Below are 24,889 nucleotides of genomic sequence, written 5' to 3'. Positions count from 1 at the left end.
TGTTGTTTTGTCTGATATGTTTTTATATTACCTGTAAAGCACTTTGTCTTAAAAAGTTCTGTATAAATGAATTTTACTTACTTACTTCTTACTGCTATTGTTTGTATTGACAACATATAGGCATATAGGGAATAATACAGTATATATGTGGATTCTAAGTATCACGTTACCTTGAACCTCTGACCTCTCCTTTAAGGTCAAATAAGGTCAAACTTTCATAAATTCTCTTTTATCTTTAAAGCGTTGCTAAAAGTCTAATGTGTTTGTTTATACTGCCAACATTCAGGAAATGATAGTGGTATATGAGGATTCTCAAAATCACATTGTAGTGCACATTTGACCTTTCTTTTACATTTCACAGCTGACTCCAAAGGTGTGTTATACCTTTAAAGAAAGTATTGTCAAGAGAAAGAGAAGTTAGTTAAAAATAAACTGTAGGATAACACCATATAATAAGCTCAAGTTTTTCATGTCCAGTTACTACAAATCAATAACTATTATCGATTACCTGCTCCTACATAATGTTTGAGTAATCAAAGTAAACATCTGTCCAGTAAAAGTAAATACTGCAGAGAGCGAGCTGCCTTAGAGGAGGCGTGTGCTCTTGTTATCATTATTGGGTTCATATAAAAAGCAGTAATGTGAGTGACGCCAGCATCAGAGAAAGCAGAAACCTGCAGGTCAGCAGCCTGCTGCCCTAACATCTGGTCTGGTTAACTCGTTAATATAAGTTGAACATCCTAACACTGCAGGCTAGAACCGAGAATCTGCATTACTGCGTTACTCCCAGCTGCAGCATTAATTGGAGCACTTCCCCTTTAAGAAAGTGAACAGCGTGAAGCGGTGGAGGAGCTGGTCAGGAACTGGTCAGGAGCGGTCGGCAGTGAAGGAATCTCAAAACTTTTCCAAAACATAGTTTTACTGCTCCGTTACCTGCTCCAGTACACGCCCAGTTTACCGCCGAATATCAAAACTGCGTTCCCTTCTTCTTATCGTGCCTGTCCGGGATGTAGTGGATGCAAGTGACGGCTTGGAAAAAAGGAAAGTTGGGAGAGGGAAAACTTGTGGAATGATGCCCGACCGACTGCATCCCTCCCTCCAAAGTTCAGCTAAGGTTGCTAACGTTAGCTAGCGAAGGAGCCAGCTTCGGCTAGCTGTTATGTGAAAGTTTGGATAAACTTTTGTCTGACTGGTAAAACACGTAGAAACACGGCATCTGTGATAGTGGAGGAAGCGTGTGGAGATCGGAGAGCTGTGACAGACTGAAAGCGTCCACCCCGGGTTTGTTATCATAGCCGGGGCTAGTGCAGCTAGCTGATACACAGCTAACTTTATTACAAGTTAACTACAGTTAAGCCGCCGTGAGGCATGACAGGACACACCGCTCAGCTCCATCACGCAAACAGTGCAGTAGTTTAACGCTTCAGGAAGCTGTGTTCAGACCTGCTGAGTGGTATCCTTAGCTATGCTTGAGGAGACGAGAAGAGGAGCGACAGCCATGGTTACCTTTGCATGTGAAGGCGGCTGGATGTACTGAGATCACAAAATGACTCTAATGCCCGTGGAGAGTTCTGGAAAGCAGTTTGGGTTTTAGAAATCTAACTTTTATTTGGATGCAGCTGTGTTCAAGCCACCTACAGCCAGTACTGTGTTTTTACATTTTTGGTATTTGATGACATCCTTGCCTTCTTGTCAAGTCTTTCCGGGAGGCCTTCCTGCATTGTTACGAACATTGCTCATCATCTGCATCCAGAGGGCTCGGATCTGGGATAAGGTGGAGAGCAGCCATCATGAAGGTGACAGTAACATTTGGGCAGACAGGTGTGGTGGTGCCATGCAAAGAGGGATGGACCGTGAGGGACCTCATCCAGCAAGCCACGCAGAGATACAGAAAACTCCTGGAGCAGGTACTGTAGAGAAGTTTGCAAAGCACCTGTCTTTGCAATTACGCCTGATAGCAGTCTTGGCACGAGAAGTGACTCTTTTATTCAACACATTAAACGCAGCACATCTTTATACTGTAACTGTGGCAAAAATCGCAGCTGCAGAAAAATATGTTTTTGTCAGTGATACCCCATAGAGCGAGCGCTCTGCTTGGGAAAAATGAACAAAAAGCATGAACAAATGCAGCCTTATCTCTCTCCGAGTCCATCTCACCCTTGAGCTGTCAGTTAGCTCCATTATTTATTGTAAGAAGTAGTTCTGTAATAATGTGTTAAGATTTTCATGAACTCCGAGACAGATAAGTTTTTATGAAACAGCACTTTCATAACATTTGAGGTTTTCCCCCTGAAGTCATGAAAGAATAATCGAGAGCTCAGTCATTTTTATATCATGAAAGGACCATATGATTTTCACATCTAAAAGTCTTGGGAAATTAGACAAAGCCATGGAGGTCCGGTTTTCCATAATTGCTGTATAAAAAATTAAAAGCATATCTGATATGAATTGTGATGGTCCAGACAGGAGCAGGCGCGAGTCATTTCCAATTTAGTTGTGAGTGTAAAATGCAAATGACTCCGTCTTGTGATTCCTTTATGACTGCTGTTGATTCCCGGCGCTGCTCTCGGGGCAGGAACCCCATGACCCCCATCACACAGCCAAATCTTCTCAGTGACTTGCTTCATATTGGGTCCATTATTCAAAAGGCACAGCAGTCATATGGATGGATCGTCTCAGCTGCGATTGAGGGAGAGATGCCGAAGGTGTGTGTGGGTTTATATGAGAGAGTGCTAGAGATGCCGTCCTGTTTTTCTTGCGTCCTGGACCTTTTTTCCTTTTTAATCCGCTTCCACCTGTCCGTATATTACCCCTCACCACACAACCCTCCTGTGTGTTTTGCCCCCTTCATCATATTTATCATTCTTATCTTTTACTCAAATAAATCTCCTGTTCACCTTGTATATTGCTGTGCACGTAGCTCGCGCCGTCGTCTCCCTTTTGTTTAAACTGTTCTTCCTCATTGAACACGTCCTCCCTCACATGCAGCTCTTCTTTATAAGATACCCCCATTCCAGCTAGAACTAGAAGGGTATGGATAGAGAAACTGTCACCATCTTCAGCTCAGAAAATGGAAGCTATGATGATGACTACCTCTAGAAGTAAATGTGTCTGAAGAAAAGATTGGTGCGGCTACATGCCTTGAATAAATCAAAGAAAGGGCCTATTTTCATTTTCACAGTAAAGGTCAGTTTACACTGTTTTGACTGTAGTTTGTTTGCTTTTAAGCGTGATGTGTGGTACTGTCTTGAATCCCTGCTGCAGCGAGTGTTGCTGCTATCACGAGTCTGATTGAGCCGATCATGCTGGAATTAGAGTCAATAAATCTTAGACAACAGTTCACTGAAGAACTGACTCTCAAGTCTCCTTTTAGTAGCTCTGACTTATTAAAAGGAAGCTTTGTTTTAATAATAAAACTGCTATTTGCTTTATAAAGGCATCATCCTTGTGGACGGATGCTGTGTTTCTCAGACCTGTCACAGCAGTTGAGGTCTGCTTCGCTGCAGTTACATATCAGGGAAGGTGGACTGCAGGCTGCAGCATAGATCTAGCGCGGTGCTATGAAGCTAGAGCAGGAACATCTGAGGTGTGCTGCGATGTGAGCGCCTCCCTGCTCTGCTGCTTTGGTCTGTTAGTGTTTAAAGTCTTTGTTTGGTGTCAATGAAATTCTTTGCTAAGAACATGCTCGCTCTGTGTGTTTTGGCCTGCTCTTCTCTTCTTCCTCTGTTTTCTTTCCCTTTTCCCGCTGTCTCCCACACCTTTGTCAGCAAGTCTCAGTCTCTCCTCCTCTTTCCACCTTCGCTCTGCACTTTGTGCTCTCAAATGGTTTTAGCCCTTTTTCCTCTTAATCATTTTCACAGTAATTGTCCTGTTGCTTGTCTTCATTTTTCAACCCCCCCCTTTCAGAACTTTTGACATCAGACTCCAGTTCTGCTTCTTGGGGGATGGTGAATTTGTAGTCTCCTTTTCTTCTTCCTAAGTATTTTCTCTCTCTGTGTTTTTCTGACTTTCTTGTTGTCACTCAGTCATTTTTCTGCAACACTAATCTCTTGTAGCCGTATAATTTTGGCTGTTAGCGTGTTTCGGGATTAAAAATCTAGGATATATGTGTGTGTTGTACAGTGGTCCAGTCCCTAATCCTCCCTCCCAGTGCCAGGCAAATCATATTTTTATGTCACAGAGACTGCTAGCTTTCTGTCTGTCTCTTTCCCCTTCCTCCCTATCTGCTTCACTCTACTTAGAGAGTATGCTGCTTGGATTAAAAGCGTTTTATTATCTTGTGTTTCTGCATGCACTGTAGCTAACTGATACTGGCAGTACTATTTATCAGCTGCTTTGTTAGGTGTTCCCACAGTGGTGCTTAAGAGGAGCTAATGCACAGCACAGACATTAGCGCTGCATTTGAGCGATCTCAAAAAGAGTTGGGCTTCATGAAATGTAGTCTTAAGGTGAGCTTCTGAGAGGATTTAATTCCTGTTTGTGATCATTTTAGTTTCACATTTATCTCTGAATTAAAACTCGTGTTAGTTTAACCCACAGAGAGGATGGAAGAAACAAAAGGCTTCGATATGGCTGCTTTTTATGAAACTGCTGTTATTTACTAACACATTAAAGGTCTTTTTCTAACTTTTTCTAATTCCTTTAAAGCTCTTTTTAGAGATAAGGCAGGTCTCGCATCACTAAGTACATAATTTAGCTTGGTTAACACGTTTTAGGATGTGGATTTAGAACTCGTTCACCACACTGATGCTAAGCCATAAATTCTGTTTTTATTATTATTTTGGGGGCTTTTATTCGTTTTTTTTAGTGAAGAGAAGGAGAGTGGTGGAAGAGACGCTGCAAACGGCATTGGGTCAGAATCAAGCCTGGGTTGCTGCGATTGGTCTTGTGCTTGTGGTAACCGTAATTTGTAAAACATAACCATTTTACAAATTTTATATTCAGTAGAGAGTGTGTAATATCACTCATCTTGGAGTTATACGTGAAAAAACAATATAGGCGCTTGTACACAGATAAGTGTAGGAGGGACATCCCTCCCCTTTGTCTCCAGTGAAACTAAGATTGTAGACTCACTTCTCACCTTTCCTGTAAATGCATAGTTTCACGAAATGAGTAAAGAAAAGCACAGAATGAAGGGCATTAGATAAAAAACACTGTGTGGAACCCGTACGTTATAATTACAGGAGCTGCTCGGTCATCGTGAACCATCTCATGAAGCTCCTGGTGCACAGACTTGGTGCTGATGATAATGCCAGATGACGTTTGAACACAGCTGATGGTTGAATATTTGGAAGGGGTGAAAACTCACAGACTGACTTGTTACAGTAACAGACTTGGAACTGCTGAGCTCTTTAAATGAGCCTGCTTTTGACTGATATTACACACCTGTGGCAACGGGACTGAAAACAACAGACATCTTATATTAAGAAGTGTGAACTGGTTCTTTTATCCCTATAGTGTAGATACATTGTTTATCATGTGTTTAGTGAATAGTTTCCCCCCTTTCTTTCTGGCCTGATCTGTTTGCTGCTTGTTGCCCACTTCCTGATTTCTGAGTTTTTTTTGCACCTAAATGTTTCTGAGCTTCAAATAAATTTTAATAATAGACAACAACAATCTGAGTAAATACAAAATGCAGTATTTAAACAATAACACACCTGCCCCGTGTGAAAAACTAATTTCCCCCCTAAACCTAATAACTGGTTGTGTCGCTCTTGGCAGGAGGACACACAGTTATGTGTTTATGAGTCTTTCACATTGTTTTGGAGGAGTTCTGGTCCACTGTTCTTTACAGAATTGTTGTAATTCTGCTACTTTGGAGGGTTTTCCAGCATGAATGACCAGTTTGAGGTCACGCCAAAATATCTGAGTCTGATTGAAACCACTACAGAACAGCCCCTGACCATCACACCACCACCACCACCACCATGTTTTGACTGTTGCTCTGATGTTCTTTTTATGAAATGCAGTATGTAATGGGACTCAAACCTTCCAGAAAGTTCATCTTTTGTTCTCGTCAGTCCGCAGAATATTTTCCCAGAAGTCTTGTGGATCATCCAGATGTTTTTTTTGGCAGATGTGAGACGAGCCTTGGTGCTCTTTTTGGTCAGCATTGGTTTTCTCTTTGAACTCTCCAGTTTTGCCCAGTCTCTTTCTTATTGTTGAGTCATGAACTCTGACCTTGACTGAGGCAAGCGAGGCCTGCAGTTCTTGTTCTGGTTCTTCTGTGACCTACTGGGTCACATTGAGAGTGTTCTAACTTACAGCATATGCATCTGGTACACTAGCTGCACAGGGGCTCAGAGGAAAGCACTCCAAGGGATCATTAACACCGCCCAAAAGATCACTGGCTGCCCTCTCCCCACACTGGAAGTCCTACACAACGCCCACTGTTTTAAAAAGGCCCAAAACATCATAAAAGACACCTCACATCCTGGCCACTCCCTGTTCGAACTGTTGCCCTCAGGCAGACGGTACAGGGCAATCAGAGCAAGGACTAATAGACTCAAACACAGCTGTTATCCAACTGCAATAACACATCTGAATACTACAAAAAAATGTCCATCACGCCACTCTTGTGTTAATCTATGCACGGTCTGAAGCATGTGTGTGGGAATGTATGTGAATGTTTTACTGTTATATCTTATTAGTATTTTAAGTATTCTATCTATTTTATTTATTGAATTTTATTGTTTTATTTATATTTTGATATTGCTAGGGATGATGCAATGATCGGGGACCATTCTTAATTTCGTTGTTCTCATGACAATGACAATAAAGTTTCTGATTCTGATTCTGATTCTGGGTGAGTCGTTGATGCGCTCTTTGAATAATGTTGGCAGGCCAGCCACTCCTGTGAAGCCTCGGACTGATCACAGCGATGACGCTGACTTAGTTTATCAGGCGTTTCTTTAGATTGTGTCACGATGTGTTGATTTTTGAGATCTATTTAAGTCATTTGTGGCAGTAATCGGGCACGGGTGCTGAAATTGAACTGTGGTTAATCACAGTTGATTTGGGAGAAATTATTTCCCGCACAGGGCAGGGAGGTTTGGATAACTTTATTCCCTTAGGAAGTGAAATCAGCATTTAAAAAAAGGTGTTTTGTATTTACTCTGATTATCTTTGTGTAATATTAAAAATAGTTTGAGCTGAAACATTTAAGTGTGACAAATACGCAAAAAGAAAGAAAGAAAGGAATCAGGAGGGGGAACCGTACCCATTCTCATGATGGAGTCTCTTCTGTAAAATCAAGTGAGGTTTGATTATGTCTTTTTTTAAAAGTGCCAGTGTATGCCTAGTAAGTATTTTTACCATTCAAATAGTAACCATTTATTATAGTTAAAGCACTTTTCATAGGCTTAGCGCAGTGTGATGTGTCTGATCCTGGCAGTACTGGTTAGCTGTAGCACGCCTTTAGGACGCTCATGTAGATAAAGTGTATCTCATTTAGCTTTTAAGAGAAAAGCACAGATTAGTCAATTAGTCTGTAAGTTTTTATTGAGCAGATATCATTAGATTAACTGTTATCCACTTCACTCGATATATCAGTGATCTGAGAGCGCTGTGATCTTTAGTTATTTATCAGAGCAAACAAGCCTGCTGACAGCTGCAGCATAATATAGAGCTATCACTGTTGATGGATGATCATAGAGGGCTAGCACAAATTATGGAAGGGAAGCACCGAGCATGACTGTATCAAGTGAAAAAAATAGTGATATGCAGGGTTTTTGTAGAGCGTTGGCTGTGAGGAGATTAATAAACCATCTGAAGAAATCAGAACAAAAGCATTTGAAGATAGAAGAGGGAGGGATGAAGGCGGAGGTTGTTTTTTGTGGGGAGTTGCCAGAAAGTTATCAGCCTAATTGCCTTTGGCCAAACAGACACGTGTGCGACTGTGTGTTTATGAGTCCCAGTACAAGTGAAATGCAGGTGGTGTTGCCTGTATAATCCAGAAAAATGACACTCGGCATTCTGTAATCATGTCAGAGTTTCAAAATAAAAAGCAGATCCCCGCCATGGGAAAAGTACGTTTATTGTTTCGTTTATTAGAAACATAGGTTCCACGTTTGATGCCAATACGCACATCCTGCTCAGGAGAGACCAGTTTTCTTTAACTGAACAGCCTGAATGTATGAATGGGACTTTATCTAGAAAACACTGATATGACCTTTAGGGTAAACTTTACTGGAGACGGCGGCTTTATTTTGTCTCTCTAAACCCTCTATAATATCTCCATTGCAATGGCCGAATTATGCGAATTGGTTTAAATAATGTCTGTGACATTGGGAAACATAATGAAACATTTTGAGTCCTCTAAATCCTTTCACCATTAGTCCAAACACTGATGCCGTGCTTCTCTTTCTGCTAATTATACCAGGGCAATAATGGGCGAGAGCAGGCTGTCCTTGTCCTACTAAAATAGAGACGGTGTTGGGACACTCGCATTTTGGAGGCCAAACAAATATAATGGACAACACTGACCGGCTTTTCATATCGAGAGAAGTTTTCTTTTTATTTTCTGAACAAAGTGAGCAAACGGCGAACAATGAAATTTAATCAGTATTATTTGAACCTTGGTATAATTTACAAAGAATAAAACAAACAAAAATATTAATAACTGTTCCTTTTATCTGTGGACCCCTGTGCGGTGTGTGGATAATAAAACATGATTGTCACTGGGTTTTTTTGTCTTTTATATACCCTGCTCATCGTAGATTGATAGCAACAAATTCTTCTGGCACAACTTCACCAGCTTCACTTAAAGTAATAGGGAACAGCTTTATTAAGTGTTGCTGGAATCTTCACGTCATGTAAAATGAAGTAAACAGTTGAATTATAAATAATCTAACCAAAGCGAGCATGTGTAGTAATGGGGAAAAAGAAAAAAAAAGGTTAAAAGGTTAAGCCTATAACACTGAGGTCCTGGTGTTCTCTCTTTGCTTTTAAAGCCTGTACTGTCCTGCCAAGATCTGAATGGTTTTCTAAGGTCTTCCAAGTTAAGACTGCAGATGGCTGTGAGTCAGCAATGTAAAGGTTTCTAGCACAACCTGGCTCACTACCAGGGGGGCACGGAGGACAAGGAAGGGGAACAAAGTCTTCTAATATACAGAACAACTTTATTGGCTGACTGTATACAGTAATACAGTAATGTGGTAAACTAGTTCTACAAAGTAAAAGTTCTAAGGATATGGGTCTGGGAAAGCATTCAAAAGGATTTTCAAATTACTTGAACAACTTTAACTGAAGGGACACTTTGTACATGATGGTCTAGCAAATTCACTGTTAGCTGCAAACAGCATACGGACGTCTCTGAGCACTCAAAGCAGACATGAGTCTCCAAAAAAGGAGATCTGGATCTGCAGGAAACTTTGCAGCTGTTGGTGTCATAGCGGTTGGATGTAAAAGCAAACATCATTTTCAAAAACTGGACCTGCACCGGGTGTGTGTCAGAAATAAAAACGACTTATAGGTTGCAAATAAACGTGTAGGAGCAACAAACGCTCCTGTGCTTTTAAAACCAGTTTCAGGCTGACACGCTGAAACTAAAATAATACATGAACCGTTACTTGCTTGTCCAAATGTATAAAACATCAATAAATAAAACCACGTGACTGCACATATTTGGACTAAGATAAGAAATCTAAGGTATAGATGAAGCCAGATGATACATATGTTATGCTTTAAAAATGAAATCAGTCAGGTTTGTGGGCAGGTGGTGTTTTTACACTATACCTGTGTGTACACTTGTGCATATGGATTTCCAGGTGGATGTGTATGGAAGGGTTCTCGTCAGTGTGGGTGTACAGTGTAGTTTCATTAGTCGGGACAGGAATGCTGATGAGGCGTGGCCAAACAAGCTGATAAAATCGTCCAAACATTCTGGCCCCATGCCACGGCACAGGCAATTATTTCTGAGGGCGAGGGAGAGGCCGGGAGGAGACACGCGCCTCCTCCTCTGTAGACAAACCACAGGAATGTGTTTATTGAGCCTGACTGTTTAGAACGGACTCGGAAAGGTTTGTTTGAACAAACTGTTCGAGTCGGTGTAAGCAAACCATGAATTTTTTGTTACAACGTGACAATAAATGTATCTTTGCTTAATTGGATGATTGAAAAGTGAGCTTGTGCCCATCTTAAGTGTGGGATGTTGCAGGGTCACAAGGCAGGTCGGGGGGTGATTCAGTTTAGATTGTTTTGCTTTTTCAGAATTAATTTCAGGATATTAGTCACTGCCTTTACAGAATTATCGATAATAAAATGATATAATACACACATACATTTCCTGCTTGACGTCTGATGATTTCAGACCTCTCTGTTCTGGATAAGGATCTAAACGTGGGCGAGTATTCAGCTGAAGCTGTGGTGTGGATGTCGCACTGCGTGACTCTTCAATCACACCTCTGTGGTTTATCGAGGTCCACTCATTTGCACGACCTTCAGTTTGAGAGCAGCGTGCATACCAAACTTGTTTGTTAAGCAGCAGACTAAAAAGGCGTACTGTTCAGAGATAAGAGTGGGAGCGATGGTACAGAGTGTTTTCACTCAGGAGGGAATTTACTCCAACCTATTAATCATTTCCACATCACGTCACGAGAATCAAATATCCCAAATTACCCAAGATTATCTGAAATAGACTCAGGCAAAACACTGCATTAAGTGCTAATCCCCCTGATTTTTGGATTTGATCGGCGTGTTTACAACTCTTATCTTTAAACTTATATCTGCGAGTCTCTCCGGGTTTAGAAACCACTAGAGTTGGAGGGACAGGATTTGGTGCTGACACTTTATCAGATTAGACGAGTGTGCTCACGGCTTATCTCTCAGAATCTTCGTCTCTCGTCGGTACAGCCGTACGGATTGCCTACTGTAACAGAGAAACCCAAACAGGCGTTGATGTCCTCATAGCAGCAGCAGGTCGCCGAAGGAACGAGGCTGTTTTCACTGTGCGTGTCTCGTTGTGTTTCCAGGTTACAGGGTGTACGTGTTTCCCACTTTTTGTAGTGATTAGTCTGCCGATTAGTTTCGTGAACAATCAGTTGGATTTAAAAAGGTTCTGATCCACTGAATATGTAACAATGTAACTTGGAGAAAGACGGCATGGTGCGTGTCATCATGTGACCAGGAAACAATTTTACCTATTACTACTACTATTACTTACTGCGCAAGTCATTTCAGTCTCTTCAGAAACCACTGGAATGAGTTTGTGTATATAATTAGAATCAGCTGATTAATGTCAGATTTATGGTTGGGTGTATTTCATCTTCGACCTGATGTGGTACTTTCTCAGTACTTTACATGTTCTGAAATAATAAATTCTAATTTGCAAATAAGTCTTTACTTGTCAGGTTAAATATCATCTGACTCTAGTCACATGATTATTCGTTAATATTCAGTGTTAATGTGGCAGAAGATCTGCCTTTCCTGCACCTTTTCACAAAGTTTAACGATATTTGTCTTGGTACTGTTTGTGTAATCCTGCTGGCAAACAGACAAACTACACCGTAAATCTATTTGTGCACAGGATCTTTCCTTGCTCAAAGATTTAAAGACCGTGTTCTGTGAAAATCAAGTTATCAACCTTCGAAATGTCAATTTGCTGAATCCAAGTAGACACACGAGCAAAATAAGCTGTCAGACTAACCTTTTCTGCCTTGGTAGTAAAAATAGTTAGTAGGCGTTGGTGGGGCTATATTTAATATGAGCTAACTTGGCAGGTCAGGTGGTTGAGAACAAAGTTTAGCTACCAGAGCGGTGAGTGAGCGTTGGAACATTTGGAGGCTGGAGTTTGTTTAGGGCTTAATCGATGATAACTTTAAGACGATGGATTTGGGTTTTCAGCTGTAAGCGCTTCAAAATCCACCTGTGCTAGTTTGTTGTAATTTGATGAATGACTCGTTGAGCTTTAATAGATTAGTTACAATTAAAGGCTTCTGTGTGAATTGTAGTTGGGTGGTGTGGATCAGCCCACACACTGAGAGCAGGCCCGGCTTAGTTATCTGATGTGAGGAAGTAGAATACAAGCTGAACTCATCACGCCTGTTTCCCGAGGTACGATTGCTCGTGTGGCGTCCCGCTGTTTGTGTGACGGTGACCGATTGAGGGCTGGACATTAGAACTAATAAACAAAATTTAAAGCGCAGGCAGTTACACAAACACGCGCACTCGGTGTGTGTCCTTGAGTTAACATTTTCCAAAGCCTTGATTGGTAGTGCTCAAGGGGAAAGAAGAAAATAAAACGGAGTATTTGAAAATCTATCTCATGCATCTGGACTGGGTCTCAGCCAAGTCATTGTTACAGCGGAGTCATACTATAAATTCCAGCTGGAAGGAAGAGAGGAAGAGTTACAGACAATAGAAGAGCATAAATGGTCTCAGTGTCAGAGGCTTGTGCAACAAAGATTGTTGAATAGCCACTGAAATGGCGAGTTTTGTAATTGTACGCGTTTGCACACACATCGTTTTTAATGATTACACAGTCAGATCAGTTGGACTGATACACTGACAGAAGGAAATGTTGCCCTTGCAGTGATACCCGTGGACACAATCTGATCTTGAAATCTTTCTAATGCGAGTTTTTGAAAAACATTACGAGCATCTGACCCTGAAAGAGTGATTTACTGGAGCACCACCCTGTAGTGTTTGGAGTCGCACCTTTCCTTAGGCTGCGTGTGATTTGTCTTGAGTATGTGTGTGCACGCTTGTGTGTTGTCTCAATATGTTGTTCAACAACCAGCTCTATGCAGTCAGCTGTCCAGTACAGTTTCAAAGTCATTAATCACAGGCCCAACACGGCGGAGAAAGGGAGCGAGGAGGGAGAGAGAATGGGCCCAGCTAGAGCTGTAATCTGTACAAGGCACCTCGGGGAAGACGTGAGAGATGTGTGCAGCAAAGAAACAAAGGTGAGGGCAAAGTTGAGGGAGAAGGGGAGTCGGAGAGCGAGGGCTTTATAAATGAGGAGTTGGTGTGCAGTAGATTCTTGTGGGTGTCCATCAAATAATTAGAATAATTTTAATTTATTACTATGTTAATGTGAAACTTATTGACCGCTGTGTGAAATTAAAGAGCCTCTCTCCATTGTTCTGTGTTTGAATTTGGAAAACTGAGGATTTTTATTATAGGAAGCAGATGGTCAACAGTGCCTTTCTAGTCTTTTTGACCAACGTGTGTTTCCAATACAAGCTACATTCATGTATCTGTGTTGTTATTAGGGCTGCCACGATTAGTCGACTAGTCACGATTACGTCGACTATCAAAATCGTCGACGACTGATTTAATAGTCGACGCGTCGTTTGAAGCTTTGTAAGATCACAAAAGCCGCAGGAATAAGGAGTAGGATTTCAGAGTGTAATAACGGACTGAAACAGAAGATGGCAGCACTGCATGTTCATGATGCCAGCTGCCGTTAAACCCCGAAGAAGAAGAAGAAGCTGTGTCCCAGAATTCATAGCGCAGCCCAGCTCAATTTACAACAATGGCGGCAGCTAGTTAGTTTTAATATTACTCTTATTATTCTTTCTGGGTCACAAAATAAACGTTTAACATATTTTCAGGCGAGAATGTAGCTGTGTAAACCTCAAATATCTGCTCAGTTTATCAGGACACCACATATTTTCAAAAGCGCTCCGACGTTTTCGGAGACGTCTGTTACCCACTAGCTCGATAGCTAGCCGGGAGCAAGGTCACTAGAGCCGTGAGAACACCGGACTCCCGGCAAATCGTTTTCAAACCCACCGCCGTCTTTCGCTACTCAGGTTAAACATGATATATAAGTCACTAAGATAACTTAAAAATGTTATTGTTTGGCTTTTTTAAGTATTTATTTATTTATTTATTTTTTATTTATTTTTATTTATTTATTTTTTCCTGGGTAAATCGGTTTGGCTGAGATTAAAGTTATAGTTTTTACACAGCTGAATAAACGTCAAGCAGACAGCTGATTATCAGAAGTGTGAGATGCTGGAGAATTTACTCCGGTGTCCTGTTATATTTTAGATAGCAAGGAGTTTATTAAACTTCACCGAAACAATCTGCAGATTTCAGTAAAATTTAATAAACTATCATCTTGTCTTTATTTTTAGTTAGCACAGACCTTAAACACTTAAAGCTGTAAGCTAATGATAGTTATATAAGAGCAGATGCTGCTGGTGCAATAAGCTGTACGTTTTATGTCCGATGGATGATGATCTGATTAGTCGACTATCAAAATAATGGTTTGTGGCAGCCCTAGGTGTTATGTATTATTGCCTACTGTGCTATTCATACACACACAAATTCACCACTGGTGTTTGAATTCAGTTCACTTTTATTTATATAACACCAAATGCACACGTTCATGCACAGTGGACGAACCGGGATCATTTCCAATATTTAAAACATTTACTGTGAGAACTCTCAATTATTTGGAATCTTGAAGTTTCAGAAGTGATAAATATGTGAGAAATAAAAAGCATTATGATAAAAATATCAAAAAAATTGCAATTTAGAAATGAATTTGGAATAAATGCATAATTATGATTTAGAGAGAACAAAAAACACATTTTTTACAAATGTAAAAAAGATGAACATTTTCAGTGCAGTAATAGTGCAAGAAAGATAAAGTTGGTTTAATAAAAAGTAAATTTAATACAAATGCATTGGGAACAGAGAAGACTTCAGTTTTCCGAGACTTGGTTTTGGACCTTGGAAACTGAACGCTGCTTCTCCATCTTTAGTTTTGACTGCGTGGGCGTCAATATGACCTTCCTCTGAAGATGGACGAGGAAGATCTCTCTTCTGGATTGACAAGAGAGAAGATTCATCCTAACTTCTGCAGTACAGAGGGCACAACCTGTAACATCTCAGTAATTCAGCTGCGGTTTAATATCAGATTTTGGCAGCCGTCCTGAAACAACTAAAGAAAAACATCCCTAAAGAAACGTAAGAATGCAACACTGATGAACTCCACATCATTTCTGTGCTCTGTGATGTGTAATTTAACAGCAGTCCGTATCCTTCAGACTGAAGTGTGACTATTTTAGGATTCTGACAGAAAATGTTGGATAGTTTTCCAGCCTGTTGTGGTTAACAGTCCGACAATACCACGACTGAGACTCTGTCTGTGATAACTGATGTCATTCCTGATGGGGCAAAACAAAACAAGTGTTCTGTTAGAAATGTGTGCAGGTGTTAAAAAACAATTGTAGGTAAATTGATCATGTGGTGATAAGTCTGTTCACAAGTCACTGATTTTTGTGTCCTTTGTTGTAGGAAGGAGATTTCTTCATTCGGACGCACCATGTTGAATACTGTGACGGGGGGATTCTAGACCCCGACGACATACTCAGTGATCTGGTGGAAGACAAAGACAAGGTAAGTACATCCTCTGCAGAATATATTCTATTGTTTCTGTTTAAGTATGATTATGGGATTATACAGATTGGTGTATGTTTTTATGGAACAGCTGACTGGTTTGAGTTTTTTATTTGATTTTAACCAAAAACCAGAAACCCTGCTTCTTAATTAATAACTCTGAAAACAATATGTGTTAGTTCGTTTTAACTGGAATAGCCTGTTTCCTGACGGACCAGCACAGCAGATTACACTGGCATGTGCAACTGACCACCCCAGACATGCACCAGGCAGCTATTGTTCTGTGCACAGTTACAAAATCACAGTATTTACTTTGGCTCATAAATATTTGCCACAATTTTTGTATATCTGCTTCTGTACACCACCACTGTGCATTTAAAAATAAAATCCAATGTAATGCTATACTTCTTCTCTTGAGCTTCTCTCCACGCCTTCAGTTGCTGCTGTGAATTCAGTTTTCCCTTCAGGAACTAAAAAGTCTGCTCGGTCAGGTCCAGATCAGGTGGTCTTGTGTCATTTCACTGCCTTCAGAAACTCTTGGGTGTCGTTTGCTTTGGGCTCTCATCCATTTGCACTGTGAAGCGCTGTGCGATCAGCTGTGTCTATCAGCAGTCAAACATTAATAACACTAGTGGCACAGTTGCACTGGCAGGCCATAACAAACGATTTTGCAGGATTGCACAGGCTGGTTTTAAATGTTTTCTGCCAAAGTCTGGCTTTCTTCTTGTTGTGTGTAACCAGTGGTTTGCACTTTGTGTTAAACTGTCTCTATTTCCATTCATGAAGGTGCCTCTTGAATACAGACTGCCACCTCATTGAGAGTATTCTTGACTTGGTTAGAGGTCGGTAAAGGCTTTTTCTTTCATAAAGGAAGCCTTCTGAAATCATCATCCACCTTAGTTGTGGTAATCTGGCCTCACCATAAAACTGCATCAGTAAGCTGTCGAATCACTTTTAACCCTCTGAAACGAGCAGTTTCAAAACAGTTAATACTTTTATACCTGAAAGTCTGCACCGCAATTTGTTTTTTGGAAATGTACAGAGGTGTCATTGTCCAACCTGCCTTTGGGTCGACCGTCTGTATCCCTAAAGCTATAGGACACACTTTGGTTTGCGCAGTGCAACAGTGCATGACAGTCCCGTGTATTTCTCTTCGCTCTTTGGTTTGATGCTAGCTCACACGGAGAGCGAGCGTGTGCCAAATGCAAAAGCAAGTAAAAGAATGCTGACTGCAGTTGATACAACAGTTTCATGCTGATTACGCAGAGAAGTGAGCACATGATACTGTGTGTCTGCTCAAAAGTGTTACAAAGGCTGAAGTAGAGATCTTTGTCTGGTATATTGTGTGCCATTGTATGTGTGTGCAGAGTATTGAGCTGCAGTGGCATATAAGCCACTCCCTTGATACAATAATGCCTCTTAAGCAAAACTCAGAGGTAAAGGTTTTAACTCGCCTTCAGCGTCAGGCAGCATCATTAGTAATTCACGTTTGGAGACTTGAGGCAAACGTAATCCATATATTCCTGTTTATTCTTATTTTTCCCCTGAAGAATGTCATTTGTCATTTAACCCCTTTGGAAACTGAAGTTTTTCATACTTTTTTAAAAGATCTGGCATTATACAATGTGATCAGTCCCATCCCCTAGAGTAAGGGCTGTTTGATGATTGCTCGGAGCCTTAAATGAATCCGGAGCCCTTCTCTTGGTGGCTCCGCACATTAAAACAGTGTCAACATGTTTTAATGAGCTTGTGTCCTATGGATAACTGAATTTTTCATTTAGGTCACTGCTAAAAAAGTTGAAGAACCTGCTGGCTAGAAATTGTACAGATACAGTGTGTTTCCCTGTCCTTGGATCATACTGTATGCCTTTAAGCATGTATAAATACTGCAGGATTTGTTGGAAATTCACTGAACTAATTAAGAACAAAGTTGCTGTAGTTAGCAATTTCTCTCGAGGCTGTAAGAATCTGTGGGAAGAACTGCTGTTTGTTAAGACTCGGGCCTTTGTGCCTCTGTTCATGTCAAAATAATCACTTATTTTACATTTAAAAGGATAGTTTTGTTTTTGAGAATCTAGCTAAAGGTTTTTGGCTTGATTGGTCAGTGTGCATGCCGACAGCTTTGGTGCATGGTTACGTGCATGAAGTGGCCCAAGACTGACCTGAAGAAATGTTACTTGTGACTAGAGCAGGGCGATATGGCCAAAAATATTTATCACGATATATATTTGAAAATTTGCGATAACGATATAACCGACGATATAATTGATGCGAGACAAAATACTCCACAACATTACTAGCGCAAAAAGACAACCTTCCATTTATTTTCACTTAAACAAGAAGCTGGTTTTTATGTACATTAAAGCTTTATAAAAATGTAACAGTGCAAATGCAAATTCCTTGCTGAAAGTTTAACCAAAAGGCATTTCCAGTAGAAATGGGCTGACATATCCTGAGCATAACCATGTATAATATCCACTGAAGTTAAAAAGAGGTGCTTTGCAACATTAAACTGCAGTGTGCAGTACGCATTTTTCGCACCATAAGGTGCACGGGATTATAAGGCATATTAAGTGAAACAAAGCAGTCAGATAAATCAAACTTTATTAAACTCATTCTTCTTGCTTCCTCCACTTCTGTACCATTGATTCATTAATGTTGAATCCTCTGGCAGCTGCTCTATTCCCATGTTGTTGCAGTATATTAATGACTAACCTCGTATTGTGGATGGATTATCTCAGTTGTTCTCCTGACTGAAGTTTGGTCCGTTTACAGCATCCTGCCATGCGATTGCATTTGTCTCTAACCATGAGGAACCTTCACGTTAACTTTTATAAGTGGAAAAGTGTTAGTGTTCATCCTCCAGCTTCACTGTTTATGTTATGCTAACATAGCTGTGTCGCTAGCGATCACGTAGCACATCATTATATACCAGCTAGCCCAACTTCAGTAACCCTACAAACGTCACTGCTGTTTAGTTTCCTGTCTTCATTTATGTTGGAAGTGATAGCAGAGCTGTACGTTTGATTTTTTTCAGAAATCTCTCAGTCAGAACATGCTATATCATGCTTAGGTAACTAGCGAAACTAGCGAGCTAACTTCCGCTAGCTTCCTGCTAACTTCTAACTCCGTTAAATGTAATAACTTTTGTTTTCATGGATGCCTGGAAGTTAAACTTCATAGTTACACCTGGTAAAGCAACAATGCTGATCATTTTATTAAAGATGAAAGAATTGAGACAGTTTTTAACTCTAAGTGATGCTGCAGTGTTGTTTGACCTGAAGCATACGGAGTTTAGGACCCAGATTACTCCCAGATTTAAGGGCATCTTAGTCCGACAAATATGACAATAACAACGGCCGCTTGCATGTTCTGCAAAAAAATGTGCTTTGTTGTGTATCTGACGGACAAACACCAAACCAGTTCCACATCACTGAAGTTGCACCATTTTTACAAACCAATTCTGGTTCATCTGTTTCACTCAACAATCGGCCATGTGCGTATGAAAACAAAGGCACTGCGCATGCGCATTTTACTCCCATTCTATCGCGATATTTCATTTTCCTATCGTTGCCTAACATTTAGAGCTGGGCGATATGAGATTTTTTCATATCACGATATGTTTTTTTCATTTCAGGCGATAACGATATCTATCACGATATAAGCCAAATAACTATATTTGTAAGATTTAAATGAGCCGTTGCTCACAAGTAAAATGTGAAATAATCAGCAGCTTGTTTTTAAATATTTATTTCCCATAATAAGTTCAACAGGGTAGATGTAGTTAAGGAACATGAGACTTTTTCAGATAAATAAAGGCAAATATTGCAAACTACACAAAAGGCAGCCGCTAAAGCGTTTAAGTTTCAAAATAGAACAAACGAAACAGACTAAATTGTCAATTCCACTTAGAAATAAAGTATTAATTCTAAAAATAAATCTTAGTTTGTTTTACAGAAGAACAGACAAAACTGACTAACTTTTGTCAATATCAAATAAACTGAGAACTAAAAGGAAATTCTCAATCTCTCCTTGTTGTATAGCTGAGCTTTTCAAACAGTTGTAACAGTTACTTTAGTCTGACAAAAGCCGAATGACGAATTAGCGCTTCCAGTCAGAGACTGAGGCTACGTCCACACGTACACGGTATTTTTTAAAACGGAGATTTTCCGTTTTCGTTTTAAAAAATAATCCCGTCCACACATAAAGGCAGAAATGAAGGAAAACGCTGCTATGAACATGCCAAAGCAGCAGGTGGCGCTAGATTCCTAACCGTGCAGAAATGTTGGCCAATCAGAAGTCTAGAAGCCTCGGTGGGAAAAAGTAAACAAAGCTGCGGCATAGAAGCAGAACCGAGTCGTATGTGTGGACGGACAGTAACTGTGTGTATATGTAAGCATTTAAACACTGCAGAGAGTAGAATTAACAGTATTGTAGAAATTCATTTCACCGAAACAATAACGTGGCGCACAGTGTGACGCATGCAGCAGTTTATTGTATTTCCAGACTTGCTTTCGGCACAATTTACATTGCACGCTACTCTGTTTTTTGTCAGACTTGAAATAGCCGAAATACCTTCAAACTACGGAACTTCTATGGCTCTTCCGTTCGACAATCTCTCCGGCATTGGAACCATCATCGGTTTTCTCTTCGGTCACGCTCGGTTGATTTTTCTAGTCGGCACACTCATTTCCTCCATTACGCGCTGGCTCCATTACCCGCTGGCTGCTTCCCAAACAAACACACGTGCGGCTTGTCACTTGTGCTGTACGTAACAAGTCACGCGACGTGACGCTGCGGCTGTGATTGGTTCGGCTCTGCGCTACTGAATTTGGATCGGCTGACTTTTTTTTTTTTTTTTTTTTTAAGAGGACAAGAGCGGCGAGGTCTATCGCGATAGCTTAATTTCTCTATCGAGTAAAAGTTATATCGCGATACATATCGTTATCGTTCTATCGCCCAGCTCTACTAACATTATACCGGTATTACCGTGAACGGTATAATATGGCCCAGCCCTACTTGTGACTGTGTCTGTTGCTAAGAATTGATATTCACACATGACATTTTAGAATTTCATAAAGCCTGGATTGTTCCTCCACGCTGAGTGAAACGTTGTGATGAGCTCTTGTGTGAAAACTGTGCAGTTACATGACACACAGAGCCGCAGCGCACGGCCGCATGACTCAATGACAGGAGCAATAAAAGAGTCCGGAAAGCAGCAACTGACCGAGAAGATTATTGTTCTGAGAGCCTGTTGCCATGGTTTTGGTGAGATTTGCAGAGCATCATGCACTGGTCCTGCTTTTGGCTGCTTGTTTGTGATGCTTAATGTGCCGGTGTCACAGTGTAGAGTTTCTGCGAAGATTAGTTCCTCTACGTTAGAAACAGTTGTGATGGTGTGTCTTTGATTTTGTCTGGACTTTAGCGCCCGAGACTGAATTATTTGGCATTTTTTGTTTTGTTTAGATTTTTTTTCTTTCACGTGTTTAGCCTTTTTGCGTTGACTTGTAACATTAAGATCTTTGAATTCTGTTTCCTGAGAGAGCTCAGGGTTACAGCAGTTTCAGTGTTGTCTTTCATTCTGCAGTTAGAGAGAAGCATTGAGTTAATGTTTGATATCAAAATGTGAGTGGAAGGGAAATGATTAGATAAGTGTTTAATCATTTGAATAGCAAGTTGGAGCGAGTCGAGCAGGTTTCTGTGTCAGAGCTGGACTTTTAATGACTGAAAGTAAATGAATGTCTTGGTGACGGCGGTCCCTAAAGATGCACAATACATCTGACGACTGCTGTATTTTTATTCAGCTTTTCCCTCGATGCTCTCTTCTCTCATATTCGCTCAAATAGGATAGCGACGCTTGTAGGTAACAGACTTCGAATGCAGTCAAACTGCCAAAGACATATTTTAGGGCATCAAATACGACAGCGAAACGCATCGAAACGTAAAGTATTAATTTGCGCGATTTCTAGAAAATATATATATTTCAGAGCTGGGATGAAAACATTGCAAAACACTAATGCCCCCAAAAGGCACATACACACAGACACACAAACAAATAAACTGTACAGAATCATACTCGGCGATACACACTCCTGAGCACCAGAGATTGCATATGAAATGAAAGTGTGAGATATTCATTGGATTCTGAAGCGAGGCTGTCATAGTATTACTGAGCTGAGATGAATAAATGGCTCCTAATCCCAGATGAGTGTTTTACTGTAGGCAGACTCAGACTGCCTGGCTTTAGGTTTAAAACCACAAAGAAAATAAAAGATATTTGAGGTCCGCTGAAGAAAGAGGTCAGGAGTACAGTTTTAAAAAAAGTGGCTGAAATATACTCAGATACTGTTTCCCTCCGTAAATTGCCACCGTATCGTGATCGCAAACGCCTCCGCCGCAGTGATGGCGTCAGGGGTTGATGAATCTGGCTGTAGGATTATGGAGCATCACCTCTGTGGTGAGAAAGGAGCCTGAGCGAGTGTTTGTGGTCAAGAGGAACTCTCTAGATGTGGTCGGGCTCGCCTCAGCGCACAGCCTTTGACCTGAAACCAGTCTCGCAGAGAGAGCCTGGACTCTGCACCACTCTGCGCTTGGCCCAGTGAGATGTTGGGGTGTTCCCAGCAGATGAAAAGGTTCCTTCTCTGCAGCTGTAGGTTAGGGAACAAGTCCTGGCTGTCGCTTGTGCTCACGTGCTGAGTGACGGTTAAATGGTTAAATGGATCCTGCCTGTTTGGAGTCTCAGGGTGGGGTGTTTGAAGGTGCCTTTACTGTGGGCTCCAGCGTCCTGGATGCTGGACAGACCTGGCGTACCCAAACTTGTGGCGTGTGTATGTTTGGAGGCCCCAGTTTGTGAGATCTTTAATTTCCACATCCAGCTCAGCTTTGAAAGCGTTCTACACTTTACTGCCACGTTAGACACCAACCACCATGCGGCCACAGAAATCTCTGAACCAGGAAGTGGACAGAAGAGGTGAAGGGAGCTGGGAACTGAAGGAGTTGAGCTTGTTTGGCTTGTGGGACTGTCACTCGAACCTCACATTCAAGAAAAAAAGTTTCTCTCTGTGAGGACTTTGGATCCTGTTAGTCTCACAGGATTTTTATGTAAAATAGAAGCTGAGTTAAAAAAAACACTAAAATTTAAAGTTGGCACATCTGTCCAGCTTTTAAGGCTCAGTCTGCTAGCATGCTGCAACTGAGTGTAATTCATTTAGCATTATTTTCCTCCCAATCCAGGTATCTGGAAATAAAACGCCTGACGGTATTCACCTGGCTTAATTAGGTGTAGTGAACCATCACAGTTTTATGACAAAACAAACACCGTATACGAAACATTGTAGGAGGAATATAGAGTCTGTCTAATTTAGAAAAGGAAACTCAGCCTACAAGTTAATGCTGCTGCTGTGTTTGGATACAGATGACACGTTATCTTTGCATTAACATAGAAAATATTTTACTGTTGTATTTTTTCATTATTCTACAGCTTGATAGGGAACAGTCTCGTTTACACGGCGCTCCCCCAGGATCCACCTCTTAGGAAAATTATACTATACCAGATAAAATAAATGATGTGGGCTGTTGTGCATTGTTGGTAAATGCACCTTTAGTCCCCCATCCAACACCCTCTCACTCCAGCCTTTTTTCTCCATTACCCTAATGCCTCCCCTGCACGTTGTTTTTCAAGCACACTCACAGCTTTGTGCCAAAGGAAATGAAAAGTAAGCAGAAAATATGGATTCCCATCAGCATTTTCTATGTTGCTGGAAGTGTAATTCCTAATGTATTTTTTCCATCTCGGAGGTATGCAGAAACAGTCTTACATGGCCTAGGGTGTGTTTAAAAGGTTAGCTGGTAATGGATGGATGGGGGAGAAACACTGTTGCCTCATATGATATTGATGTTTGTTCTGGGACATTAATGTCACGTACACGTGGTGAATGCACACAGACTCTACATTTAGCTTCCCTGACAAATAAGATTTAAGATCAGAGAAACCACTCCCCACACCCTGAAACACACATCCTGTCATGCTTATTATTGTGTCTTTTGTAATGGATCCCCATTCAAACCCCCTCATGAGCGTGTACCCTTTTACCCTATCAAAACAGAAAGGAGGATATTTATTACATAGACGACTAGCACTCTAAATATCTGCAGATGTTATAACACAGCATGTCGTATAATTTTGCAAGCTGATAAATCGACTGCTCGCGTTCATAACATATGCACATATATGAAGGGCGCTCGGTTAATATATGTTGACTGTCAGTGTAGACTGATATATGTGTCAGCGTACTGCAATTTACCAATGAGGCCGTAGCCTCATCAACCAGCAGCCAGACTGAGAGTTATATTTGATATCTGAGGTCCTAAGGAAAGAAGAGGTTTATGGCCATTCCACCCTTCTCAAGGACTGCGGGATACACCTGTCAATGCTCACACAAGACAACTCACCAGTGATCACTATATAATGGTGAATGTCTGGCTGCATAAAGAAAATGACATCTGAGTCATCTATAGTGGACAGGAAGGACATTTTATGACTCGTATAACCTTTTGAAGGACTAAGAAGAGCAAATATGCACACAACCTAAAGACATATGGACACAGCCTGGCATTAATCTGTATTTAGCACTTCTAGATGAACCGTTATACTAGGGGTGGGCGATATAAACGATATACGATAGAAATGATATAAATTTGGCCAACGATAGAGATTTTGACTATACCGCTCTATCGCGATAGCGCATGTTGATGATGTCATCAAGCTGCGCCTGTTTTGATCGAAAGCATCGCAGCGGCTACAACCATTATCATCTGCAAATTATGGCGGGCGACAGTCATGGCAAAGAGATGAAGCACTTTTGAAATATGGGGAAAGCCAAAAACTGCGCTTCCTCCACTTCCGTAACATTGATTCATTAATGTTGAATTCTCTCGCAGCTGCTCTGTTCCCATGTTCCATCCATCCTCATCCGCTTTGTCCGGGGCCGGGTCGCGGGGGCAGCAGCCTAAGCAAAGAGCCACAAAGGCAAAAGGCAAAGTGCCACTTCTGCCTAATATCAGCTCCTTGTGGCCCCATCATTTTTTTTTTACTTTATTTACCACCCCCCTTCTCCCCTTTCCACCCACAGATCACTAATGCACACACAGTTCTCCCACCCCCTCCAAAATTTATTTATTTGTGGCTTTGTTCCCATGTTGTTGCAGTATATTAATGACTAACCTCATATTGTAGATGAATGATCTCAGTTGTTCTCCTGACTGAAGTTTGGCCCGTGTAGCATCCTGCTATGCGATTGCATTTGTCCCTGACCACCAGAATCCGTCACGTTAACTTTTATCGAGTGGAAAAAAGTTGGCGTTCATCCTCCAGCTTCACTGTGCTAATGTTATGCTAACATAGCTGTGTCGCTAGCGATCACGTAGCACAACATTATATACCAGGTAGTCCAACTTTAGTAACCCTGCAAACGTCACTGCTGTTTAGTTTTCTGTCTTCATTTATGTTGGAAGTGATAGCAGACCTGTACGTTTGAAT

General features: G+C 41.0%; 1 protein-coding gene across 7 annotated transcripts in view; it reads left to right on the top strand.

The window, feature by feature from the left end:
- Positions 1-662: 662 nt before the first annotated feature.
- The window catches only part of LOC113007774 (partitioning defective 3 homolog B-like), a 224,447-nt gene continuing 200,220 nt past the window's right edge, over positions 663-24,889 (top strand). For 5 of the 7 annotated variants that reach the window (XR_013902453.1, XM_026144696.2, XM_026144694.2 and 2 more), the window contains exons 1-2: positions 663-1,907; positions 15,250-15,351. Coding sequence is in view for 5 of the 7 variants with exons in the window: in XM_026144696.2 (XP_026000481.2) it covers positions 1,791-1,907; positions 15,250-15,351 (219 nt within the window). In the remaining 2 variants the exon portion in view is untranslated. Of the gene's footprint in view, positions 1,908-14,714; positions 14,920-15,249; positions 15,352-24,889 lie in introns of all 7 variants that reach the window. The other 2 variants (XM_026144699.2, XM_026144697.2) reach the window with 2 other exon arrangements.

Source organism: Astatotilapia calliptera, chromosome 16, assembly GCF_964374335.1.
Source record: "Astatotilapia calliptera chromosome 16, fAstCal68.1, whole genome shotgun sequence".
Taxonomy (NCBI): Eukaryota; Metazoa; Chordata; class Actinopteri; order Cichliformes; family Cichlidae; genus Astatotilapia; species Astatotilapia calliptera.
Note: the sequence above shows the minus strand (reverse complement) of the source record. Positions and strands in the feature narration are given on the sequence as shown.